At 42.4% G+C, this 25,932-nt stretch overlaps 1 protein-coding gene across 1 annotated transcript in view; it reads left to right on the forward strand.

Moving 5' to 3' along the window:
• The first annotated feature begins 89 nt into the window (after positions 1-89).
• Pde3a (phosphodiesterase 3A) overlaps positions 90-25,932 on the forward strand; it is a 272,374-nt gene continuing 246,531 nt past the window's right edge. The window contains exon 1 of the mRNA XM_005364554.2: positions 90-1,441. Coding sequence (XP_005364611.1) covers positions 482-1,441 — 960 coding nt within the window. The 5' untranslated portion in view covers positions 90-481. The remainder of the gene's footprint in view (positions 1,442-25,932) is intronic.

Raw genomic sequence — 25,932 nt, forward strand, 5'->3', positions numbered from 1 at the left:
CTGCACACATCACCTGAGACAGACAGAGGAAGGAAGAGAGAGAGAGAGAGAGAGAGAGAGAGAGAGAGAGAGAGAGAGAGAGAGAGAGATTGAGATTGCTGCGAGGAGAGAAGGGATGACGGGGAAAGGGGAGGTCGGCCTCGATCAGCCCGGGAATGGTCAGAGAATCAGCGGTCCCTGAGCAACATTTGTGTTGGGCAAGTGTTAAAATCCCGAAGTAGAAAGAGACCCCATAGGGTATAAACTTGGGCTGAGGGTGGAGCGAAGGATTTCTGAGAGAGAAAGGAAGAGAGAGGGTGGGGGGAGATCCAAGGCTGATCCTGCTAGATGCCAACTTGAAGAAGTCTTCAGCTCGCACTCCTGAGTTCTCTGCAACGCTGAAACTTCGCGGAGATCTGGGAGAAGGCACTCAGAGTGTGCGATCTAAAAGGGCGCGGGCGCACGGGTGGGACGCAAGGGGGTTGCCTGCAGAGCTCACAGCATGGCAGTGCCGGGCGAGGCCGCCCAAGACCGGGCCAAGCAGGGCCTCGGAAGGGCGAGTCCTGCCCAGGTGTCCAGCTGGGACCACCACCGTCGGGGTGCGTCCCCTCCATCTCTGTGGAGCTCGGACTGCCGAGGTTGTTGGGGAGTCCAGGCGCTGCAACCACTCCGGCGCTCGCCGCAACTCTCCTCGGCGTTGTGCGCGGGCTCCCTGTCCGTGCTGCTGGCGCTGCTAGTGAGGCTGGTCAGCGGGGAGGTTGGAGGCAAGCTGGAGTCGAGTCAGGAGGCGGCGGCCGAGGAGGAGGAGGAGGAAGGAGCCCGAGGGGGCGTCTTCCCGGGCCCTCGGGGAGGTGCTCCCGGGGGCGGCGCGCAGCTCAGCCCTTGGCTGCAGCCGGCCGCGCTGCTCTTCAGTCTCCTGTGCGCCTTCTTCTGGATGGGCTTGTGCCTGCTGCGCGCCGGGGTGCGCCTGCCTCTGGCCGTCGCGCTGTTGGCCGCCTGCTGTGCCGGGGAAGCGCTGGTGCAGCTCTCTCTGGGCGTGGGGGACGGTCGCCTGCTGTCACTGCCCGCCGCGGGGGTCCTGCTCAGCTGCCTGGGTGGCGCGACATGGCTGGTGCTGAGACTGAGGCTGGGCGTCCTCATGGTCGCCTTGACTAGCGCGTTCCGGACGGTGGCCCTGGTTTCTCTGGAGAGGTTCAAGGTCGCCTGGAGACCTTACCTGGCTTACTTGGCGGCCGTGTTGGGGTTGCTGCTGGCCAGGTACGCCGAGCAGATCCTGCCGCAGTGCTCCGGGCCGGCTCCGCCCAGGGAGCGGTTTAGGTCCCAGCTGAGCGCGAGGACCAAGGAAGAGATTCCGGGGTGGAAGAGGAGGAGGCGGTCCAGCTCCGTGGTGGCCGGCGAGATGTCTGGCTGCAGCGGCAAGTCGCACCGGAGGACCTCCCTGCCCTGCATACCCAGGGAGCAGGTAAGCTGGGGCGCGGCGCCTTTGGGGGTGCTCCGGGAAAACTTGAAACAGTGCAGGGAGTGGAGTGCAGGCGATGGGGAAGTCCGCCTGCCAAACAGTACAACTTTACACTTACTAAGAAAGTAGGGTTTTTTTTTTCTCTCTCTCTCTCCCCAGTTCTCTATCTAGTGGGGTAGTTTGCAACCAGAGCAACAGAAAACAGTAAAAAGTAACAAAATTAAGTGGCTAAGTGGCTGTGCGCGGGCTTCCGCAGCTGGGGCATGTTTTCAATCTCCTACACCTGGCTTGTGTGAGTGCCTGCCCTTGGTGAAGCATTTCTACCTTCCCTAAATTTTTGGAATTAGCTCACTTATTTAATTATTTATTAGAAGTAAGTGTCTTTCAACACTGTATTTCCTTTATTTCTGGGTCTTTTGTAAAATAACAAAATTTATTCCTTATTCAAGTGCTAGGTAAACATTTATAAAAGTAGGTAGAAGAGTTTCAGTAGCCAGAGAAGGCATCCTTGACAGTGAGGCGCTTCTCTTTTGCAGTGACTTTGGAGAGGCCGCATCTGATGGCCGCCAGCATGGGTCTGCACTGTAGTTGTTAGGCACGAGTGTGTGTTGAACTCTGAACTTAGGCTTAACACCCGAGGGCTATATGTGAACTTTAGAATGGTGTAGAACTGGCAGCTATGCTTTTATTGTTCACTCAGAAAAGTAACCTTTCTCACGCGCGTTTATCAGCCTAAGTGGATAGAAATTCAAATGACTTCCTCAGGGGTTGCAGGAAACATTAATCCAGACTTTCTAAGATTGCTGTTGATAAGGAATCTTTGAGGAAGGAGGAGATGGGGGAGTTGAATTCCGAGTGAAGTTGTGTACACCAGTTCTTTGGGGGGAGTGGGCAGGAGGTTGCAAATGTCTTTGGAATCACAGAATAGCAATCCTGCGTGGTATAGGAGAACCATTTACAATTTTATTCACAGGTTGTACCTGAGTTTTTTTGTTTGTTTGTTTGTTTTTTTTTTTTTTTGCCTCAGTTCTCTCCACCAGGTCTGACACTTGCTGTAGAGGATTGAGAAAGCTGATTCTGCACTCTAAATGGAAATTTACACTTTTCCTATTTAAATTCATGCCTACCCATGATCCTTTTAGGGTACTTTCAGGGTGAAAGGCTGTTCCTAGGATAATAGTAAGCCTTTTCTTTTTTGGTTATTCTAGGGATAATTGGTTAGGTGTTCCTTAGAAACATCAGTCACCATATGGTGTGAGTGGCTGGTTTGTTTCTGAAATGGAGTTGATTACCCAGATGGGTGGCTCTTTGACTTTATGTAGCGGACTGGATGACAACATTCCATGCTTGTGCTTGCTTTAAAACAAATGTACTTTATTTAACTTTTTGCTTAGCGGAGACAAATATTTCTTGGTTTAAAGAGCAAAGAGAAGAGCATAGGCCACTGGTTGATGCTTAGTTGTGTAGATTTTTGGTGATCATTAGAATAAAGTATAAGTACAGATGGGTTCAGAAGAGAGAACTTTCTGAATGAAAACATGATTATCAAAAAGACATTGACAATACACTTCTCTTGAACTTAAAGGGAAATGTGATGTGATCTTTGCCAACATTGAAGCCTAATTTACAGGAAAAATCTGGATTGAATCAGAAGTAATTTGACTCCATATTAATGCTACTTAGCCCTCAGAATTAAATTTCTGACATTTCCGATTAAGGGAGCTCAGAGTGGATTTGAGATCAGAAGGCCTTCAGGTGAACGGAGCAACTTTGCTGATGAGCATAGATTTGTATAGGTTTTGTCTGCTTCCCATTGGTAAATGAAGGACTGTAATGATCTCATAAAGGTCTATTGAGCTTGATTTTTCAAAGGTTTTATTGATTAGTTGCTTGCATAGTGTACATGAATCATCTATCCTGATTATTTTCTTTGGCAATTATTTTTGTTGAAGGAGTGTTGATGAAGGATGACCTAAAGCAAGAAACTCTCACTTAAGGTGATAGGGAGCTGTGCTTGCATGCAGCGACAACCCGGACCCTTGAGGTTTTAATGAGGGCATGAGTGAAAGTGTGCTCACTGAAGGCTGGTTTTCATATATGACCCATCAAAGCTGTTGCTGAACATAATTGTAGGGAATGGGTGTGGCTGACATGGGATAGTATCTTATGAGATAGGGTGAGGTGGCAGCTCATACGTTGGTCAAACTCTGTGAAAAGGTTAGGAGCCATACAGTAAATGGCTTATCTTTTTTATCACGAGGAAGCAAACTTCTGATTAAGAGGGCAAAGGGTGTCATGATCATTTGCATACTTGACGAAGTCCAGAGTGAAAATAATTGTAAAACGAACATCTACCACTCCCCGAGTGCTGTCCGGTTAGTTCTTTTCTGAATAAGGCAGATCTTATAGGCAACCAGTAAGTTTCCAATAGTACCGAGAGGCAACACGGACAGAGGCTTCCTAGGTAATGACTTAGCTATTGCTCATTGTGGAGTTTAAACGTGAGACAGTTGGGGCACTTACCTTCTCTGTGTGGGTGACAGTAACCACCGCTTGAAAATTCCCTCTTATCAGTGGTTCTCATCTCCTAAAGGGGCATTGGAGAATATATGCTAAAATTCACATAAAGCAAGCCTGTCTGCCTGCCTGACATCCTTCCTCCCTCCTTCCCTCTCTCCCTCCCTTCCTTCCTCCCTCCCATCTTCCTGAGTCTAGAGTTATAAAGTCGCTTGTTAAGATAGCCCATATAGAATTGAGTTATAGCACAGATAATTTGTAGCACAGAAAGGAAAAGCAGGTCTGGTTTTGGTCAGCCAGGGAGGCACCAGGTGTGTCTGAAGGCAACAGAAAGTGTCTTCTGAGAAGGAAGAGCCTGGGCAGCATCTTTCTGGTTGAGTCTTGCCAGCCCTGTATCCTGGAGACTGAGGCTGTGATGTTAGGTCAGTGTCTTTTTAGACTGATAGTCTGGCAAGACTGGAGTCAGCTAAGGTGTATGTGCCCTCTGGAAGAGAATTCTCACATCTGACAGCAGCGATAGCCTTGACACCTTGCTACGACCCCCTGCCAACTTCCAATATGCAGAACACCTAGCATTTGTTGGATGATTTTGATTAATAAGTGCTATGTTCAGCACGAAGTTAGTTCTGCAACTCCCAATTTTAGGAAAATACTCGCAGCATGCCTGTTCTCTATATGCATCATAGAACTATTGGACACTCACTTCTCTGTAATTACCGAAAGCAGCATACCCATTAATTTCTAATGGATTCCAAACCAAACCTAATTTCATTTTAGTTACCTGTTAAGCATTTAATATTTTAAATGTATGGTTTCATAGGAAAAAAAGATACAAATCATCCAGCTCTCCCCATGAATGTTGTCTTTGAGCCACACTAATGGCTTTTTTTTTGTGAGAGACACAAAGGCAAACAGAAATGTAGACAAATATGTCTATATACAAATATGTGCTTTGTTTTACTAAAGTAAAAGTTACACTCTCCTGTGGCTGTTTCTCTAAGCACTCAGTTGAGAATTGTTAGCCTATGTGAGTGTCTTTGCAGTGGAATTTAAGTTTGGTAGCAGACAAGGGCCAAGTTGTTAATCACTAAGATGAGAAAGACATTTTAAAGCCCCCCCCCCCCAAAGCAAACAATAAAAAAAGGAAGATAAGATAATGGTTTGTGGTCACTGGATGGTGGGCATGTGGTGGGCTTTCTTATGCCATTGCTTAAAATCAAATAAAACTTGATAGTCTTATCAGTACAGATGAAAATGCATAGAATTATTTCTTCTCAAATAATTTTGGAGACAGTTTTTTTTAAATTATATGTGTGTATTTGAGAGAGAGAGAGAGAGAGAGAGAGAGAGAGAGAGAGAGAGAGAGAGAGAGCACATTCACATACTATAACTTGTTTACAGGGTCAGAGGATAAATTGCAGAACTTGGCCCTCCTTTCCACCATGTGGGTTCTTGAAATCTTTCTCTGGTCCTTACGCTTGGTGGCAAGTGCCTTTTCCCACTGAGCCATAATGCTGGTCCTCTTGTAGAACTTGAGCATTTAAAATAGCCAGGACCTCATGTGTGCCAGGCAAGTGTTCTATCACAGAGCCATTCTCTATTTTTCTGAACATATAGAATGCTGTGTACATTTCTAAATGTATTTTGCTATGTTTCTTGTATTGGATACGTTTAAGAAACATGGGATTTTAAATTGAGGCTTCTATCATATTTCAGTATTATTCCTCAGTTCATAATGATATAAACGGAAATATTGATTATGTCTTGGTGACAGAATTAAATTTAATATCAACCTCTGAAAAGGCAAACAAGGGTTTCTGATCCTCCTGGGAAAGGTGGGAAAATAATGTTTTGTTTTCCTGTGATTTTTTTTTTACTTTGTGAATACAGATATTTAAAACATACCAAAGGACCATTTTAACTAACAGAAAGAGTCAGAAAATCTATATAAATTTCCAGAGGTTGGGAGGAGTGAAAACAGTCACTTTACTCTTTCTGTCTTGAGTCTAAAGTGTAAAAAGTTTAACTGTAGAGCTGAAAGAAACAGTGTGTGCCGGGCTGTCATGTTAATTAAATAAACAGCCAGAACAGTGACTCTGTGTATGAAATACATCTGGAAAAGTCTGGGGAGGGGGAGGGGGTACAGGCGGGCTGGATGAGCTACACGGCATGAGAAACATGCATTTTATCTGTTGTGACGCGTGTGTGGATCTGTTGTAACTCTGTGGAGAGTTAGCTCTGGGACTTATGTCTGCAGGCGCCCGGATCCCCGAAGCTCTGGCCACACTGACCTTTCTATGTTGAAATCCTTCTTATAGGTTCTATTGAGGTGGGGAGTTTATCAAGCCAATAAGCTTCCTATTTTAAAATTCCTTCAATTAATATGGTTCGTGCTGGCCACAGCTTGCTAGAGTTTATGTTCACTTCATTGAAAACTCTTATTTGATTGCTTTAAGGGAGTGAGTTTGTTGGGGATTAGGGTGGAAGTTGCTTTTTTTCAGAGAGCCTGGTTGTGAGCATATGGGATCAATGCTACTATTGTATCGTATAATGTCTGGAGAGACATTGACAAGCTGAAACATTTCAATGTTTCTTTAGCGTCGTGGGCAGATGGCTACCCATACTCCACGGGATACATTGCTTCTTATTTCCTATGGATCTCTTCAGCCATGGAGTCTTCCTCTTTTCTCTTTTCTGTGTGATATTTAATAATCATATTTTCTAAAAGCTCTGCCTGCAGATTGAATCCACAACTTGTGCCTGCACTCCACATCCTCACACTTCTGTCTGACGACGTCCTCGTACATAATTCTAAAGAACCCCAGAGTCACCAAAACTCTGTGTTCTTACATTTTAGATTTTGCATTCTTGCATTTGCATGTTAAGGTTGTTGATTATTAATGGTCCAATACCTCTGTATTCCTTTCTATAGGTAAGAAACAATTGCCTTTATGGACTTTAATTGTTGAAAATATTTTTACTGGCAGTATTTTTTTTTTGATAGAAAAGATTTTTTTTGTCTTTTTTTTTGGGGGGGGGGAAGGGGGTAAATCTACCATTGAGAATTATTTTAACTTTGGGCTGAGCATGTATGTTTGCACTGTTTGCAACATAAAAACAGATTTGATCACCATGGGTAAAAGACTAAAAGATAAGTTGATGTGGGTTATTCACAGGTGGATGCTAGTTGAAAACATGGATTGGTCAATACTATTTGTCTTGTATATAATACCATTTTAAAAGGAAATAGTTCTCTCAGGTCCATCAAATGTCACATTAGCACATTTGTGCACGGGACCTTGTACACTTGTGACCAAACTGCACACATCCTGAGAAGAAGCTTAGGACAACACTGGGGAGATGAGGTCCCTGCGTAAGAGAAAATCACAGGGGATGTGGAGTGGCCATTTAGAGGGTACTTGGAGTCACATACCTGTCATCCCAGCGCTGAGAGGTGGCAGCAGGAATTTCCACTGCCTACAAGGTTAAAGATAGCCTGAGTTATGTGAGACCCTCTCTCTAAAAGCAAAAAAGGAAAGAAATGGGTTAAGGAATGTAGATAGTATCAGGTTTTAAACTTGGATGTAGGGCCCATTCATCTGTTTCCTGAAATTCTATGCAAATTTAGGTAAAAAATGCCCATAATGTTAGATAAATGGAAAATCTTTAGTGCTCAAATGTTAAAAATCCATGTTTTAAATTTGAAGCAGTTTTACCTTTGAAAGTGTAGAGCCTATCTTTAGGGATGGAAGCTAGTGGGCGTTGGCAGTAGGGTTTGAAATAAAGATAAAATGCTACGGGACACAGGACATGCAGCGTATTCAAGAGAACACACTGGCTATGCGTGACTATTTAGACACAGGACATGCTGTGTGTTCAAGAGAGCACATCGGCTATGCTGTGCTATTTAGATCGTTCATGGAGCTCATAATTATTTCCAATGATGTAGAATAATGCTCCATCTGAGGCCGGGCTGTAGTTACCAGACCGAGCTAGTCCGATTTCAGAGGGAAGGACAAAGAAGAAGGGTCAAGGAAATATATTTTGGTAGCCCAACTGAAAAAGACTTAGTACTGTGACAGTAGATGGCTCCCTGGGAAACATTCAGGAAGGGACGGTGGTGGACAGTGCCAAACGCAGACATCATTTGTGGTCTTATCTAAGGAACCAAGTCTGGATCGCCAATCCAATTTAGGCGACTGTATGTCAGAGGTAAAACTAGCATGAAAGTTCTTATATTATTGCAGTGAAATGACAAGATCAGGCAGCTCCGGATTGTAAGTATGCTATTGTCAGCTTGTCCCACCCACAGGTGTTTATGGCTTTGAAAAGCCTAACTGTGGAATCTTCATCTCCCCGCCCGAAGTCTCCAGTGGCAGCTTACAGCTATTTGTTTTCCCATTTTTTTTTTTAAATTGATTGAAAGATGTTTGGGATTTTAAACACAAGCCAAGAAAAACCGATCTTAGAAGCTGTAAAACCCTCTTCGTTAGCGAAAACAGCTGCGTGTGTCCCCGAAATTAGTTTGCCCAGTCTCCTCCAAGAGTCATAAAAATGAAAGTACTTGTGATCCTCGAGGAGCACGTGAGGGACATTGTGATTTAAAGGACAGAGGCCTTTTGGGAAAGCCGCAAACTAAAGTCCTTCTGCATGGCTGCGTGGATGATTTTGTCCTAGCTGCCTTTTTACCCTTCGAATTGTCAAGGCTGTGAGTTCCGAACAGTGGTGAAAGTCCAAAGCTCCCAAGTCTTTCACCCCGAGATGATGGGTGCTTTTAAAGAGATACACTTGGTTGGGTGACAGGCTTGTGTGTATTTACACATGTAGGCGTGGGCATACTTGCGTGTGCATGTATGACCTGTACACCTCCTGTACGTGTGTCATTTTCCCCTGCCAGGAAATTGCCATGGTTGTGTCAATTTTGTGGAGAACAGTGTCACCCAGTGGCTTTGATGAAAATAGTCCTGCCAGTATCCTAGGTGAGTGCCTTAAATATTTAGTAGAAATACAACACCCATTTAGCCTTGCATTTTCTAGTATTTACATAAAAAAGACTAAAAGGAGAGATAAAATGTATAACAATGCTACGTTTGATCCAGCATGTAGTCAAGATGAAAACGGCGAAACATGACATTCTATTTTGCGTATACTGAGCCAAATATCCAACATGTGTTTTATGCTAAAGGCATTCTCAGTTTGTCCTAGCTTTCTGCTCGTGATTCAGGCCAGCGTATTGGTCAGTGTTAGCTATATATTTTCAGCCAGATGACGTGTATGCATTTTGATGTTGTATCTTCACATAATAATGAAAATTTACATAGATCCAATGGCAGCATTTAAAAACCATGCTTCTGACTCTGGCATAATTCTGATTGCGCCTTTCATCCCATTCTAGCAGTTGGCAACCATTTCATGTTTTCGTCAGTATTTGAAAATGCAAGTTATTCGCGTTTTGGGGGAGACTTTGCAGTCTTTAGGGAAGAGTCTGTGTACTTGATTCAGGACAGTGTCACAGTTCACTGTGGGCCTGTCTTTCCTGATTTTCTGTGTGCCAGGGGTTGCATCTGCCTCCATGTCACATGTCTAGGTTGATCAGAGTGCACTCTTTGGTAACAGAAGTGCTGATATATTCAGAGTGGGACACTGTCTTTCTAATAGAAGCAGCTAAAGTGGCAGATCTTTTAGCGGTATCTGTGAAGATGCCCTTGCTTGTGGAGATATTAGTCCTGGGCGTGGAAGGAGAACAGGGGCTCCGTTATGTGTATAAGGAAGCCTAGAGAGTTGCATGGTGCAGAATGTGGCCTCTAGAAATGCAGATTCGGTCTTGAAGCCCCTTTCTAAATTCAAGAAGGAGGCTGGGATGACAGACTGATTTCATGGGAAGAAGTCTCAGGATGTCTAAAATTGTTTCCCATCAAATTCCATGGAGTCATGAATTCTAGATGGAGCTCTGACACTGTATGGAGACTTAATGACAAAAATGCTTTTATACAAGATGTGCTTTTTTTTAATAACTATATCTACAGATATAGATATATACAAGTAAAGTAATGCACATATTCTGTGTGTGACGATTTTTATCTGAATATGGTACAGATAGCCATGTGAGTCAAGGCATATTGTTTTACCTTTACAATGCAGATTAAAAGCTGGGTGGTGGTGGTAACATGCTTTTAGTCCCACCACTTGGGAGGCAGAGGAAGGCAGATCTCTGTGTGTCCAAAGCCATTCTGGTCTACCAAGCAAGTCCCAGGACAGCCAGAGCTGTTGCACAGAGAAACTCTGTCTCTAGAAACCACAAAATAAGTAAATAAATAAACAAAAATAGATACTGGATGTCTCACATAACACCCAGGAAATAATTAATAAACCCCAAAGCAACATAAACGTATCATACAGATAAGAAAATTTGGATGTGAAGGAGTAATGTGGATGAGGTTCACTTCAGTTACGCTGACTTTAGGCTTGACAGAAGTGCCCCCAAAATATGCACTGTAATAGACATTCACTATTTGAGTTTGCTGTTAAAGGTAGCTGGCTATTTTTTCCACTTTCCCTAGTTAATTCTGTTTATTGGTGTTTTAGAATTTTCCCTAGTCATTTTCTCTGTCTGTCTGTCTGTCTCTCTCCTTCATCCTCTCCCGGCTCCTCTCTCTCCATTTTATTTCATGTTCTTTTTACTTAATAGATTCTTTCCTCTCAAGGGCATCTAAAAATGTAAAGAATGCCTTTCTGTCCTCCACAGGTAACTTCGAGAACACGGAAATGACTTTAGACAAGAAGCTTGTGGTTTGGAGTTAATAGGGTTTTAATCAAACTTTTCCCTCCTCTGACGTCATTGCGAAGCACGGCGTACTTACGCTGAGGCTGTGGCAGGCATTTCCACTCTCCAGGCATACACAATTCATGTTGATAAACCCAGTGGGAGTTCTGGCTTCACAGAGAGGTTGTGGGGGGACACTTTGCCTGCTGGCAGATTTGTGTACTTCTATGTGCAGCCAATGGCATCCTTATTACTTTTGCAGGTGGTATGACTACAGATAGAGAAACTAGCGTTTTTGTTTGTTTTGATCCAAAGGATTTCATGGGATCAAAATAGCAGGTTCATGTGAGAAATACTACACTTCCACAGCTCCATTGTGGGGTTAGTGTTTTGGGGTCTAGTCACTGTAGTAGTGCCCCTAAGCTTTGGAAGGAGACAGAGCGTAGGTACTGGTGTATGTTTCATAGGGGATTTCTTTGTAAGCCGTGGAATGAAAGAAGTTACATTCAGACCATGACAGTTTTCATTAGAAAAGAAATCAATTTTGCAGCCTCCCCATTTTACCCATAAACATTTTTTCTTAGAAGATTTTGGCCGAGCGCCTTGTTTTTTGTAGGTGCTAGCTGGCAGGATGTGTGGATGGAAAAGAAATGTCTGTTAAATAAAATATTTATCCCCTCTTGGGTAGAGACTAAAATGTTTAAAGCAAAGAAAAGCGACCATGGACACGCCTGGGAATTTACAGAGTTGATGTGATGTTGGCATTTCTTTTTCCTGCTGTTTAAAATGTTCTGAGGACCTGGAAAGATGGCTCAGTAGTTAAGAACTCTGCCCTTGCTGGGGACCTGGATTCAGTTCCCAACTGCACGGGCTGCCCTCACACAGCTGTAACTCCAGTTTCAGGGGTTCCAACGCCCCCTTCTGGCCTTCACGGGCACTGCACGAACATGCTACACTTTCATACATTCATGCTAATATTCACACACATAAAGTAAAAATAAAACGGTTTTAAAAAGTCTTCTATGATGTGTCACATGTAGGGCTGAATTCTACTGCACCCTTACTCGTGGGAAATCCCATGTTCAACATGTGTCTTGTTTCTTTATTTCTAGATCATTGACAACTGAAAAATCACCAAATCTACATTCAAGATCACTGTTGTATAAATGTTTGTTTTTTTGAGTAGTATGTGTATATGTGTGCAGATGAGTATCGGTGCCCTGGGAAGCCAGAAGACTGCACTGAATACCCTGGAGCTGCAGTTACAAGCAGTGACCAGCCTCCTTATGTGAGTGCTGGGAACCGAACTCAGTGCTCAGCTAGAGCAGTGTGAATTCTTAACTACTGATCTGTCACTCGAGCTCCAACAGCTGACATCATTTTATGGAAAGGAAGGGAAACATTTATAGCCAGGCATAGAGGTGCAGACCTGCGAAACTAGCCGTTGTGGGGCTGGAGTAGGAGAATCATGAGATCGGAACCAGCCTGAACTATAGGAAGGAAGGAAGGAAGGAAGGAAGGAAGGAAGGAAGGAAGGAAGGAAGGAAGGAAGGAAGGAAGGAAGAAACAAAGAAACATAAAGTTTACCCAGGAATCATACCTTTGCCACCCTGGTGTTTAGTAGAGTATGACTTGCTAAATTAGAAAAATTTCAGTAAATAAAGATCATCTTCCTGGTTCAGTTTTAATACTCAGTAGAAATCATGTCTTTTCATTGAATAGGACGTTTGTTTCAAGTATGTCATGTAGACTGTCATGACCCTCAGAGAAACTTAATAGACTGATTTCTCTTTCTGTAGCTGTCGGTTCTCTCAGTAGATTTGATTTCTCTTCAGGACAACTTTTAATATTGGGGTCCTTTGAATACATTTTACACAATCTAAATATGACTTCCATTGGAAAATTAGAAGTTAGTTCCACACTGAAATTTTTTACAACCTCAAATTATAATCAAGTCAACTGTGAATTTGTTAAATATTTTAGTGAAATATTTAGAAGCAAAGCTTCTTACAGTAAATGAGCTGTGTGTGTCTTATCTCAAATAGTGACTGTCTTACTCTTAGAGTTTTGTTATTTCCTGTAACTGGAATTATTTTTCTAGGCAGCCAGGACACACCTCCCAATAAATTTATTCAGTGGCAGCTCATTGTGACAAGTCTCCTCATTCCTTTTTATTTGAATCATAGTTGGGTTGCATCTTCTAAACCCCTCCGGAGGGCTATTGTTAGATTTTCTAAGTGTGAGCAGTGAAACTTCTTCCAGCTATTAGCTGGGCCGAGTTTGAAGCGTGAGAATTAGGTTGGGAATGTTGGAGCAAGATATGAGTGAACACTGATAAGTGAGTTATCGCAAACATAAAGTGTCAGTCAGAAATGCAAGCCCATAAAAATGAGCGCACACAACTCATGCTAAAGTTTGCTTGGGCAGAAAGAAAACAATCAAAATTAAGTGGTTAACTCTTTAAACATGCTTCTTGTGCTGCCTTGTGGGTCAGATTTCGTGACGTGAACTTTCCCAGATAAGGATTCTTATTCTTTAGTTCTTCAGCTTGTTTGGCACATTGGCTTGTAAATGAACCTGCTGGCAATTTCATATGAACTTAAACTTCTCATGTGACTAGGATGGATTAAAAATGTCAGCAAGCTCACGCCCCTCCCCCTGTATTCAGAATTGGACAAGGCAATCCAGCACAAGGACTAGGTTCCCAAAGAGCCAGCCAAAACACCAGGGACAGCCCATGCTCCCATTCCAGGAGTCCCAGAAATAGACCAAGCTACACAACTGTCTCATAAATGCAGAGGGCCTAGGTTGGTCCCATGCAGCTTACTTCTTGTTGGTTCAGACTCTGCGAGTTCACGTGAGCCAGCTTAGCTGTTTCTGTGGGTTTTCCTTCAATGTCCCTGACACCCTCTCCACGCCCCCCCCCCCCCGTTCCTACAATCCTCCTCCTCAGCAGGACTCCCAGAGCTCTTCAATGTTTGGCCATTGTCTCTGAGTAAAAAATGTCAACAATTATCTGTAAGTTATTCTACCTCTGACTCTGCTTGACAGTGTTTGCTGTCTTCTGAGTGCATCAGTATGCTGGCATTCTTTTTTCCTCCTTGATGCTTCTCCTGCTGTGGCTTATTCTCACAGAACTATCATGCCAAGGGAAGCAAAGGGTGGTTTATGATTTATAATAGTGAACACTTAGGATTCACAGATGTGTATAGGTGATGTCAAAATCCGTGGGAAGATCGTCTGGCTTCCTTTACGCAGTTCCTCACCATGTTGTGCTTTTTAAGTTGATGTATTTGCCATGATTCACAGAATCTAGTGTGAATGAATAATCACTGGAAAAATCCATTAAAGTGCATATATCTGGATCTTCCCATCAAGTAGTCTGGGTCTTCTGGTGGGTTCTGGAGCACTGAAGAGTTTTAAGGAGCAATCCAGATGCCTTGGATGAGGGATATAAAGATGCGAACTTACGTCGACTTGCACTATATGGCAAGTCTGACTTGAGTAGATCTGGACTTTGGTAGAAGGTTTTTATTATGGAAAAACACATTTACATATCCTTGTGCAAACAAATGTGTGCATATGTGTGGGCACATAGGGTACTTTGTGACAACTAGATATGGTGCCAAACTCCTGTAGTTCCAGTACTTGGGAGGCCCAAGAAGAAGTATCAGGAGTTCAGTGCCAGCCTAAGAAACACAATGCATTTTGGACTAGCCTTGGATACAGGAGACCTGATCTTTAAAAACAAAACCCACAAAACAAAATGAAAAGCAGTTTGTGAATCCAAACACTAACAAATTTTTGCATTATTTCCCTTTTGGGATTAGCTCATAAGTTATTTCTTGACTACCTTGTCTATTATTTTTTTCTCAACTGTAAACCGAGTTCATAAAGCTGTTACAGAGGCTAACTGACAAGTTATTATACTAATATTGGATAGAAATGCTAGACTGTGATAGATGAAAGCCTTAAAATGTGTGTGCTTGCACACTTATTGAAAGTAACTGATTCTGTCTGTTTCATAAGAATCATAGAGCCTAGTGTAGGATTTGAAGGTTGTGTGAGTGGGAAGAAAAGGAAGGAGCTTCCATCAGATGTCCTGGGGGGATGAGAACAGCCTCTATAGCTTTTAGCTAAGACATGGAAGGCTGTAAGCTAAATACGAGAAGAGCTAAGTTAAACAAGGATGGTGGTTTTTCATGTAGTTACATAAACCTTTTCTCAGATCTTAGAAAACACACGGTTCCATATAGGTTGATTGCACTGCTGTTGCAGTATGGATAAGATGTAGTTGAAGTCACTAACGGGCAGTCAGATAAGAGTGGAAAGAGAGGGACGTGCTAGAGCTGGCCCAGGTGCTTCAGAGGAGACAGATGACATTTGAAAAGAGACAAAATTTATTGAGCTCTTGAGCTTATTTACCAAATGGATGATGATGCCACTGTGAGCCAATTGTGTCGTGTAATCCCCACCTGAGTTTTGCTTCTGATTGATTTCAAGCTAGCTGATATTACAAGCCATATTTTATTTTGAAAGATAAATTTATTTTCACAGTTGTTAGCTTCATGGGCTCCTTTAAAAATTCCCCTGACTCTAGTTGGTGCCGTGTCTGTTTGTGAATGATTGTGTCCCCATCTCCTGGAACATGGCCCCTCGTAGGGGATGCATTGCAGAAAAGAACATAGTATCCCCAACTAGCCGTCAGTTTTCAATGGGTAATCAGATAGAAGCGAGACTTCATGAGTTCCTTTCCAATCCAAACTGGGATTTTGGCTGGTTTGATTGTGTGTAGTTCTTGAGCATGCAGTTGTAGCTGCTGTGAGATCATATGGTGTTGTCATGTCTGGCGCACACTGTTTTGCACAGGTATCCACTACCTCGGGCCCTTAAAACCTTCTGCCTCCTTTCATGTTGTAAGTATGTATGGGATATAGATGTCTCATTCAGGCCTGGGTACTCTACAGTCTCTTATTTTCTGCCTGTTGACCAGTTGTCGGTCTTTGTGTTTGTTAATCACAATCTACTTCAAAAAGAATCTTTATGATGAGGGTTGAGAGATGTGCTTATCTATGGGGAAAAAAGATAGGAACCTATGGGGGTATTTATTACCATGTCCATTTAGGAGAATAATAGTGTGAGCTTCTTCCCAGGGCTCTATGACAAAGACAGTCAAAAGTTTTTGGTCTGGATAACACTATCAAGCATGTGTTCTAGGTTCTTGTGGAGCCTACTTTAAGTCCAGTCTGAAAGTGGTTGGTTACTCCCGTATTTGAGGCATTGTTGCATGGGCAGACAAATCTCATGAGGTCAGTTGTTACTGTAGTTCACAGATGGGAAGGCCTGCTGATTACTTTCCTCCCCTAGTGTTGTGTATAGAACCTTCTAGGTCAGTACCAACTTTCTTTCTTCATGTCCTATGACTCAAGTATGTCGTGTCTTCAGCACTAGGGTCTTACCATCAAGTTTTATAGGTCAACTAAAAACAATGGTAATAGCCAGTAATATAATCCTCAAATTAAAAGTTAATTCAGTTCTAACACCAAAGGCTCAATATAGAAGTAACATTTCAAAAATGGTTTTTACACATATTGAAACCAACAGGTACTAAATTGCTTGTGTCTTATCATTAACTATATTGCATTTGTATTGTTATTAATATAGCCCTAAATAACATAGTATTATCTTAGTTTGTAATAGCCAAATATACTATGAGTATAATATGAACTAAATCATACAACTTCATAGGAAAAAACATCTAGGAACCTTTCTTTTTTCATTATTTACCCTAAGTACCATTGTTTCCTAACACATAGCATCTGTTAAGCCTAATCATTGTACTTTTGATTTGCTTAGAGCCGTCAGGGCAAGACAGTAATCATTTATCCATACACTGTGCATGTGAGCAGTCTTTGTAAATTAATCTTTGCAAGATTGTCACCCCAGGCTACGTTTCTTCCAGACTTTCCCACTTATTGAGTGACTGGTCATTCTTTTCAGTTGGCCTTGGCAGTGGTTAGTGTCTGTTATGGTCTGCATCCCTTTTCCCGCTTGTTGGAAATCCTCTGGTTCCCATTACTTCCCTGGTGGAGGAGATAGCAGAAGGTGAAGTGAGGGAGGAAGCCTTCCATGCATCATGCAGATTACAAGAGAGTGGAGTTGTCACCGGAACACTTTCTCCAAAGGGGTCTGACAGCACAGAAGTTGTAGGGACGAAGGGACATTTCCCATCATGGAGAAGGTCCTGCTAGTGTGAACCTGCAGTAGATAGATTGACGGCTACAGGACATAAGGAATCACTGTGTGCTCATGGGGAAGTCACAGAGTGCATTCACCTTCTAGCTTCCTGATGTTGAGAAACCCACACCCTTCAAGGAGGAAATGTGCATAATTTCCAGCCATAGAAAATGAGTGTTAGGGGAAATGGATGGGCTCAGGGAGTAAAACTTCACTGATAGTTTTCTTTGGGTGTGAGTCCAATAGAGAGGCATTATCTTCCGTCACAAGAGTCTATCCAAGTATGTGGTCACACTAGCTAGGCTTTTTTGTACTATGACCGATAGGGAGGTTTCAGAGAGAAAGAGAAAGCTAATTCGTGGGTTAAAACCTCAGGGAAAATAAGGCAACATCAGAGTTCTTCCTTGCACCTGCATGAGGCTGTGAGCACCAGGGGACAGATGTGTGCAGGAAGAAGCTGGGAACGACGTTAGGAGAGTAGGAAAAAGGTCAGAGCCACCTTGATTCTGAAAGCATTTCCCTGGCTCCTTGTGGTCCAGCATCTTATCTCCAACTGTTCCTTCCACTGAGCCCCAACTAAAGGTTTCCAGCTGAGGCTGGTGATGGCTGGCCAGTCTTTGAGTTTAGAGAGGGCTACTTTTATGCTTTCTTTTGTTTAGGGATCTCTATTAAGAGTGTCTACTGGAGATGTGGAAACAGCCCCTGTGGATGTGCTTCTGAGTGGCCATATGGCATTCAATAAGGAACAAAAAGCGTTTGAAAAAAAAAAATTCTGCCTCTTGGCCCAGAAGGTAGGAGAGAACAAATGCTTCTTATAAAATTGGACACCCCAGCATGAACCTCCAGAAAGAGGCTCCTGAAGCAGTGGAGTGAATCTTTGTGTCTGTATTTGAGGTGTGGCGTTATGAAATAAGATAGACAGATATGTGTTGAAACACACACACACATGCTGCGATGTGTCTCAGGGCTTATAAAAATATTTTGGGCTATTTTTGTTGCTGTCACAACCGTGGTTTACCGAGTGTATGAAAAGAGAGACTGTTCTAAGTAGAGCATATTCTTCATGATCTCTGTGAGGAGAGCATGGGGTCTGCTAACCTAGTTACTGGGCCTGTGGAAACACAAGCCAGCTTCATGATAAGTGTTCGGAGGAATGAATGAACACGAGCTTCCAGAGCTGTCTTTCATCAAAGGAAGTCTGTATCCGAGCCCTTATTTCATTCATAGTATGTTTCTTCTAATACTTTTAATAGAATCTATAAATACGCATTTTTACCTTTTTGGTTTTCATCTATAAGTCATATTCAGGCATTAGGCGTTCCTATATTTTGCTTTCTTCCTGTTATAACCAAACTGAATGCACATGGATGGGTTTCAGTTTTGCTGGTGAGAATTCTGTTGCCAGTTCCCTGCATTTCTGCACGAAGACCAAGGGACTTTCTCTGTTTCCATTCTCTATTTCTGTTTTTAAAAAGTGAGTAGGGACGTAAAACCATGCACATATATGATATTTTAATGATGCTCTCCATAGCCACAATTATCCCACATGCCCTTTTACTTGGAGAGTCATTCATTTCTCCATCAACACATTGGAGTGCATTAAACCTCCTCAGACAGACAGAACCTCAGCAATAGTCCTTAAAATGCTATCAGAAGTATATGCAGTAGAACAAGAGGTGGGAAACGGAAACCAAAGAAACAAAATCACCCCAAAGTCAAACCTAAAATTTTCAGACTCATTCAAGTATTTTATATACATTTTCCATTTTTTGTTTTTTATTTTTGTTTGTTGGCTTTTTGAATTTATTGTATTTTAAGGGTGTATTTTTATTTGTATTTACACTAATCCTTTTTGGTATTAAATTATAATAACACTCTTTCTTGCTTCCCTTTCATCCACCAAACCGCCCTGTAGACTCCCCTTCACACTCCTAAAGTCATGGCCTCCTTCCACATTTATGGTGGTTTTATGTGTTTATGTATATGCACATATATGGCTAATGCAACCTTCTCAGTCTGAGCACTGCTTTTAGATGTTTTCTGGGTTGATTTGGTACTGGATATCCAGTTGTTGTGTTCTTCATATGTGCGTGGGTGTGGTATGTGCACAGGGATGCATATCTCCCCTGGATGCTAGATTCGAAGGCATTTGCGACACATGTAGCTTTGTTGCCGGGAGCTGAACTGGGTTCCTCAGAGTAAGCGCTCTTAACCACTGAGCAGTCTCTCAGCTTACTCTATTTGAGGACAGTTAGTGGGAGCTGATTATGAAGGTAGCAGGGACTTGCAGTCATTTCCTCTCTGAGTGAACACTGTGGGGTGAGGGGCTGGCATGGTGCTATCATTGGCTGCAATTCAGATCTCAGTCTCGCAGGTCAGAGAAGCAATTTTTCCATAAAACAGAGCTTATCCCTTGCCAAGGCACACTAATCATAAAACTGTAACTCATCAATCTGAATGTCAAGTTATTAATTTACACCGGGGAATTTAACTGTGAGGAAGACCAGAGCGGCAGGGCTCACTAATAAATTCTTCTTGTTTCTAGTGGGAAAGTCATCTTTAGCATGGTTGGCTCTGATGTGGCAACTGGGAATCTCTGCCTTGTGGGAATATTTCTTAGAAAACTTTGCTATTTGCGTTTTTATTCCAGAACACCCGAAAAGGGCTCACGACATGCCAGAAAGTGGGGGACCTTGAGAGTGGCAGGGTTGTTCAGAAATGGTTGGCTCCTGCATCCATCCCTCCCCAAGTTTATGGTCAAGACACTACCAGCATTAGCAAATGGCCAACGATAAGAGCTCTGACACAGAGACAGTCATGAGAACTTTGCCTTCTAGAAAGGTCACAGCTAAATTTAATGCTGGAACACCATCACACTCTTAACATAGATTTCTGGTAAAATTCTGCCCTTTTTTCCTTTTGAAATTTATGCTTAACTTTTTCATGTGTTTATGTGACTGGTACACGGGCTCTCAGCAGCTTTGTGCAATATAAAGAATGTGCGTGTAAAGGAATGCTTCTTTATATTTCTCCTCTGGGCATAAAGCCCAGAGGATGTGAGGGAGGGAAGGAGCAGAAGGCTTAGAGGGTGAGTGAGCTGGATGCCAGGTGTGAATTGCATTTTATGTTCCATGAAAGACATGTGGAACACATAGCCTCTTTGCTGCTGAGATGAGAGGGGCAGGCGATGGGAAATTTGAAAAGATGAGACAGAGGATGGGGGTGATAGCTGAGAAATGGGGTGTCTTCCTGACTGGGCTGAGGGATCCGAGTATGATTTTGTATATATAGAATGTCAGAAAGTTAAGCTTTTTTTTTTCCTTAAAGAAGTGTGATGGGAATAGCTGGAGTATAATTTTGGTAGCAGGAAATCAGAGCAGCCAAGTGGACATGGGGGTTGGAGGGCGAGCTCCTGCTAGACATGGTAATATTTCTGAAGACAGTGGGGGTGACAAAAATGATAAGACAAAGTAAGCATTTGAACTGGCAGAGTTAGTCAGAAATTGGTGAAGGGGGCATAAACGACACTGACATTTTAAAAACCGAGACCATGGGAAACTAAATAGTAAAGTCTCGCTGAGAAATGACACCATCTCAGCTTTTGTTTTAGTTCTGGGGTGCGAGAGGGAGATGGTGTCTGTTTGGTTTGGACACTTCTGCACATGATACTCTAGCAACCTCATGCAATCTTGTTCTCTCGGAGGTCACCAATGTCGTTTATTTGCAATGCATTTTAATAAAAGAGCTGTATGTACTCAAAACCTTCCCCTGAGGGATATACCTGGCCCTTTAGAACCGAAAGCCACTCCACCTATAACTTCAAATACAGAAAAGTCATTTCAGTAGGTACAGACTTCTCCCTAAAAGCCCATAACGTGTGTTATGTGCCTGTCAGTTCCAGCACTAGATGGTAGAGCTGGGAGGACCGGTAGTTCAAAGTCATCTTGAGCTACATAGGGAGTTTGAGGCCAGCCTGGCCTACATAGGACTCTGTCTCAAAAGTAAAACAACAGCAACAAACCATGAAAAGCCATCCCCTGTTTAAGATGAGATGCTAGAGGGTCCAGAATCTTGGTGAGTATATTCTGGGTATTGAGTCTTCCCAAGGAAAGAGACAATGGGACATTATAGACTTCAGCTATGCCATGGAACTGTGGGTAAGCACTGTAAACCTCATCCTATTTGAAAAATTCATGGCACAGATGAATTCTGGGTTATATGAATATTGAATAAATTAATTGTTAATTGAGACAATCTATGCAGCTCCCAAATATTAACCTTGGACAATAATCAAGTAAATTCTATTTGGATTATTTTTTTTTCTTGAAGCATTTCTGGTTTGTCTTTTTAATATGTGTGTGAATCTGAGCGACTGTTTGTGTGTGTGTGTGTGTGTGTGTGTGTGTGTGTGTGTGTCTGCACATGCCTGTGAGCATTGTATCCGTAACAATACTAGCCAGCTCTCTGGGCCAAGTTACTAAGCACAATGGTATATTTGTTCTTTGCCCAATGACATTTCCTATGTGGCAAAACTCCATTGCTCTCAGTATTTCGCTTTACCTGACCTTACATATCACAGTAGAATTTTGCTTATGGTATGCGTTGTTTTGTTTCTTAAGTAGTATCATTGATGATCTATCTTAGCCTTGCATGGAAACTAAAGGTAGTCAAATGTATGTGATCTCTCATGAGTACTCTTGTTTGATTCACCCACATCTTGCTATGAGAGAAACTAATTTCCATCTCTTGCATTTTCACAGTCTCTCATTTCCTCTTCTCACATAGCAAGGAATTCTGAGGTTGTGGTAGGCAGAACGGTACAGGAGTTTTGACATGGTTTGACTGAAGCAAAGTAGCATTTGATTATCATCTTTTTTACACTAAAACAATGTATCAGCTTTCCCCAGGATCTCTTTGTCTAACGTTGATTCTAGGCCCACTTAATGTCAGACTGTGGTGAGCAGGCCAGAGTGGGGGTGAATGATTCATCACACACCTGCTGACAAACCATGAGCAGAGAGACCTGGAGGCATGTGCAGGCTATCTTTGGCTTCTTCCTCCTTTTCTCTTCTTGGCAGTAAAATAATTTGTAGATTTAGAGTCTTTATCAACTAGAGCTCTGAAGATCTTCACATGTGTTAACACTGTATCTGTCTGTATTGTGCTCCAGTACTTTGGACATTCTGTTCTTGTTTGGTTTAGATAAAAATAGGAGGATAGCTCAGGTTTCCTGCATTAGCTTCAGGTGATTTATGTATGTCTAGAATAATGAAAACTGGGAGGCAGAAGCATCTCTGCATAGGTTTGTTTGGACCTTAGGAATTACAGTATAATTCCATTTTCCCACTTTCTCCTCCCACAGTGAGGACATGGAGTCTATAGCACATTATGAAGATCTGACTTTTCCTTAGTGTATGTCATCATTTTGCATGTAATCCATACACATCAGAAACAAATCGAAAAATACATTTAAAGTTTTACTATAGTTTATTCTCCTTGTCTCTGTCTCTGTCTCTGTCTCTCTCCTTCCCTCTCCCTCTCTCTCTGTGCAAGTGTGTGTGTGCATGCATGTATGTACACATGCCACACTTGGCGTGTAGAGCTCACCAGAGAACAGCTTATAGGGATCCATTCTTTCCCTCTATCACATGACTCTTGGGCACAGAACTCAGATCCTCACTTAGGCTTGGCCACAAGTGTCTCTAGCTGCTGAGCCGTCTCTCCTGTACCAATCTGACAAGTTTATAAATTAAATGCAATGTCTAAATGCACTAAATGACATCGCTCTTAGAACTGCTGTCGAGGCTCACTGGTGTTCTCAGTGGTGAAGTTAACTTTTCATCCAAGGCCAGCTTTTCCTGATGGTCACAGAACTGGCTACCACAGGAAGGGTCCTGCTAGGCCTCATTCAAGCACGGAGCTGCCCCCAATTCCAGTATATTCTCCCTGAGAGACCTCAGAGCCTCTTAAATCAATGCTGTAGGGAATCTCAGTTATGGGTGTGGCATGCCCATCCGGCATGTTGATATGAGAAAAGTTTGTACTTCACAGCTCTATAAAATTGTTCTGAGTAGGGCAGGAACTTGCCTTTCCTGTCCTGTTCAAAGGTCCTGTGGGAAGAGATTTAAGTAAATACAGCTCAGGGGAAAGGCTTTCTCTGACGCTTCAACAGGGAAATCGTGCCAGGAGCAGCGTCTCCCACAGCGTTTTCACCAGCCATTTGGGTTTTAGTTTGACTTGAGTTATTGGTTTCTTAGTGTTGAATGGCAGACTATTTCATAATTTCCCTCATAAAGTTAGTTTTTTTGTAGTTTATAGGTACACACTTAAAACATAGAGATAAACCTTTTTTTTTTTTAAGAGAGTAACTATAATACAGGATATTCTACGAGGATATTTCTGCATCAAAGTTGGAAGGTATTTATTTTTCATGAGCTGAGATAAATAAGAAACACTGTTACCATTTCAAGCACTGGAGGTATTTTACAGTGCAATGAAATTGACTTGAAAGCTTGCATCTGAAGTATTTGGGTCCAATTTTGCACTGGTTGGCACAATATAAGCATGTCAGAAAAGCATTGTCATCCTCTTGATTTCAAAGTACCAAACACTATAATTATAATCTGTGCAGAAGAAAATAGCTTAAAATGCAAGTCAAGAGCTTGAGTCTGCTATTGTGCCTACTCTGTGTTTAAGTATTGCATTCATTATCAACTGAGGATCACTTTCTTACATGGGATATTGGACAACGTGTGATTTTTTTTTAAAAAAGATTGTTATGAATCAGGAATATGGTACTGATTTGTGTAATAGACAAGGAGTAGGTTTAATATGCTAAAATGCTCAGGGTGGGGCTGGAACCCACATTAGACAGCTCACAAGCACATGCAACTCCAGATGCAAAGGAATCTGCTCCCTCTTCTGGCCTTTGTGTGTACTGTGCTCATATACACATATCTACACATAGGCACACACACATACACACAAACAACAGATTTAAAACATCATCTGAAACATTCAAGGTAGTTTTCAGCAACCAAGAACTGACTGACATCTTGAAATTTGAAAGCAAATGGATGGAGCTAGAAAACATCATACTGAGTGAGGTAACCCAGACTCAGAAAGACAATTATCATATGTACTCACTTCTAAGTGATTTTTAAACATAAAGCAAAAAAATAAAAACAGCCAACAAATTACAATCTTAGAGAACCTAGACAACACTGAGGACCCTAAGAAAGACATACATGGATATAATCTACACAGGAAGTAGAATAAGACAGTATCTCCTGAGTAAATTGGGAGCATGGGGATCATGGGAGAGGGTTGCAGCGGAAGAAAGAAAAAGGGAGGGGATCAGGGAAAAACGCATAGCTCAATAAAATCAATTTAAAAAAGAAAAAAAAAAAGAATTGACTGATGCACAGCATGATCGGTACCGACGTCGAGAAAAAGCTTACTGTTTTGTTCATGTATCTGTGTTAGTACTCCGTGTGCACAGGAGGATGGACTAAATGGTGACTGAGGTTCTCATTCTGTGGGAGCGACAGCCCAATAGGGGAATCTGTACAATGCAGTAGTCAAGAAGCAGTGTTGTGATCAGACTCGGGCAGATCTTCATTCCACCACCTTGTGCCTCCATAACCTCCTGTAGTTAGACAGAATTTGTTCATTTATAATGTGGATACTAGTTCTGTGGGGCAGACTTTTCCATTACATACAACTGTATTTGTAACTGGGGAGATAATGCCTGTTCAGCAAGAGTAGCCACAGTCATGATTAGAATGTGATTTTAGGTTATTTGCACCGCAGTTGCCAAGTTATCTAGGGAGCGAGATGGCAAAGATATTAGAGGTGAATTTCTTGAACAAATTATAGGATTTAGTTCAATTGAGGGATGCAGTTTTTAAAAAAAGATTTATTTATTATGTGTACAGTGTTCTGCCTGCATGTATGCCTGCAGGCCAGAGATGTAATATTTAAGGGTGGTGCGTGTGTGTGTGTGTGTGTGTGTGTGTGTGTGTGTTTAGGTAATTACCTAGCAAAAATTATTACCAACTGGAAGGGTTTATTGAGACATAACCTCCAAGGTAAAGATATTGACTTTAAAAGCATGCCAAAGTAACAAGTCATTTTCAGTGGGATAGATAAAAGAGACAAAATGGATCCTTTCTTTATTTTTAAAATTGTGCACATGTGTCTATGTGTGCAGTCAGCACATGTGTGAGTTCAGGTGCCATCAGAGTCCAGAAAGATCATTGGATTCCCCGGAGCTGCAGTTATAGGTGGATGTGAGCCCTCTGACAGAGGTGCTGAGAACCAAATTCAGGCTGTTTGCAACAGCAGTTCATGCTTCTAACTGCTGAGCTATCTCTCGGAGAGCCATGAGCTTGCATGTTCAAAGCACAACAACTTCTATATCCTCACTCTGCAACAGCTAAAAAAAAAACCTTCTCTTAGTTTCCAAGTTTGAATGTGGCAAACAAATTCCCGTGAGAGCAGTGTCCCTATGTTGCGGGTTCCCCTTTCACTTGTTTATCTCCGTGAGTTGGTTTCCCTCTGTAGTCACCTTCCTGAAGGCACTGAGGCTCTGGGGCCATTAACATTTTCCTGGCTTGATAAAGCAGTCATATTGCTGTCTTTATCTTAGGGGCTGGCGTGTAGTCCTGTCGCTGACGCTGATGATGTTGGCTCTGGCTGGCAGGCGTGGGAAGGGCACAGGGGAGTTTATAGCTGGCTTCTGCAAAGCCAGGGCCCTGCCCTTGACTGCGTCTCCTGGAGCAGTCTCTTAGGAACTTGCACATAAACATTACAGAGATAATTGCCAAATTTCTGGTGGTCAAAAAAGTTAGAAGTCTAGATAATTTTTAAATTACATTTATTTATTTAATTAGAGAGCCTGTCTGTCAAGTGTGTAATGGAGCACATATGGAGGTCAGAAGACAACCTGGAAGACTTGGTTGTCTGTTTCTACTCC

This window comes from Microtus ochrogaster (genome assembly GCF_000317375.1).
Source record: "Microtus ochrogaster isolate Prairie Vole_2 chromosome 14 unlocalized genomic scaffold, MicOch1.0 chr14_random_2, whole genome shotgun sequence".
NCBI classification, from domain to species: Eukaryota; Metazoa; Chordata; class Mammalia; order Rodentia; family Cricetidae; genus Microtus; species Microtus ochrogaster.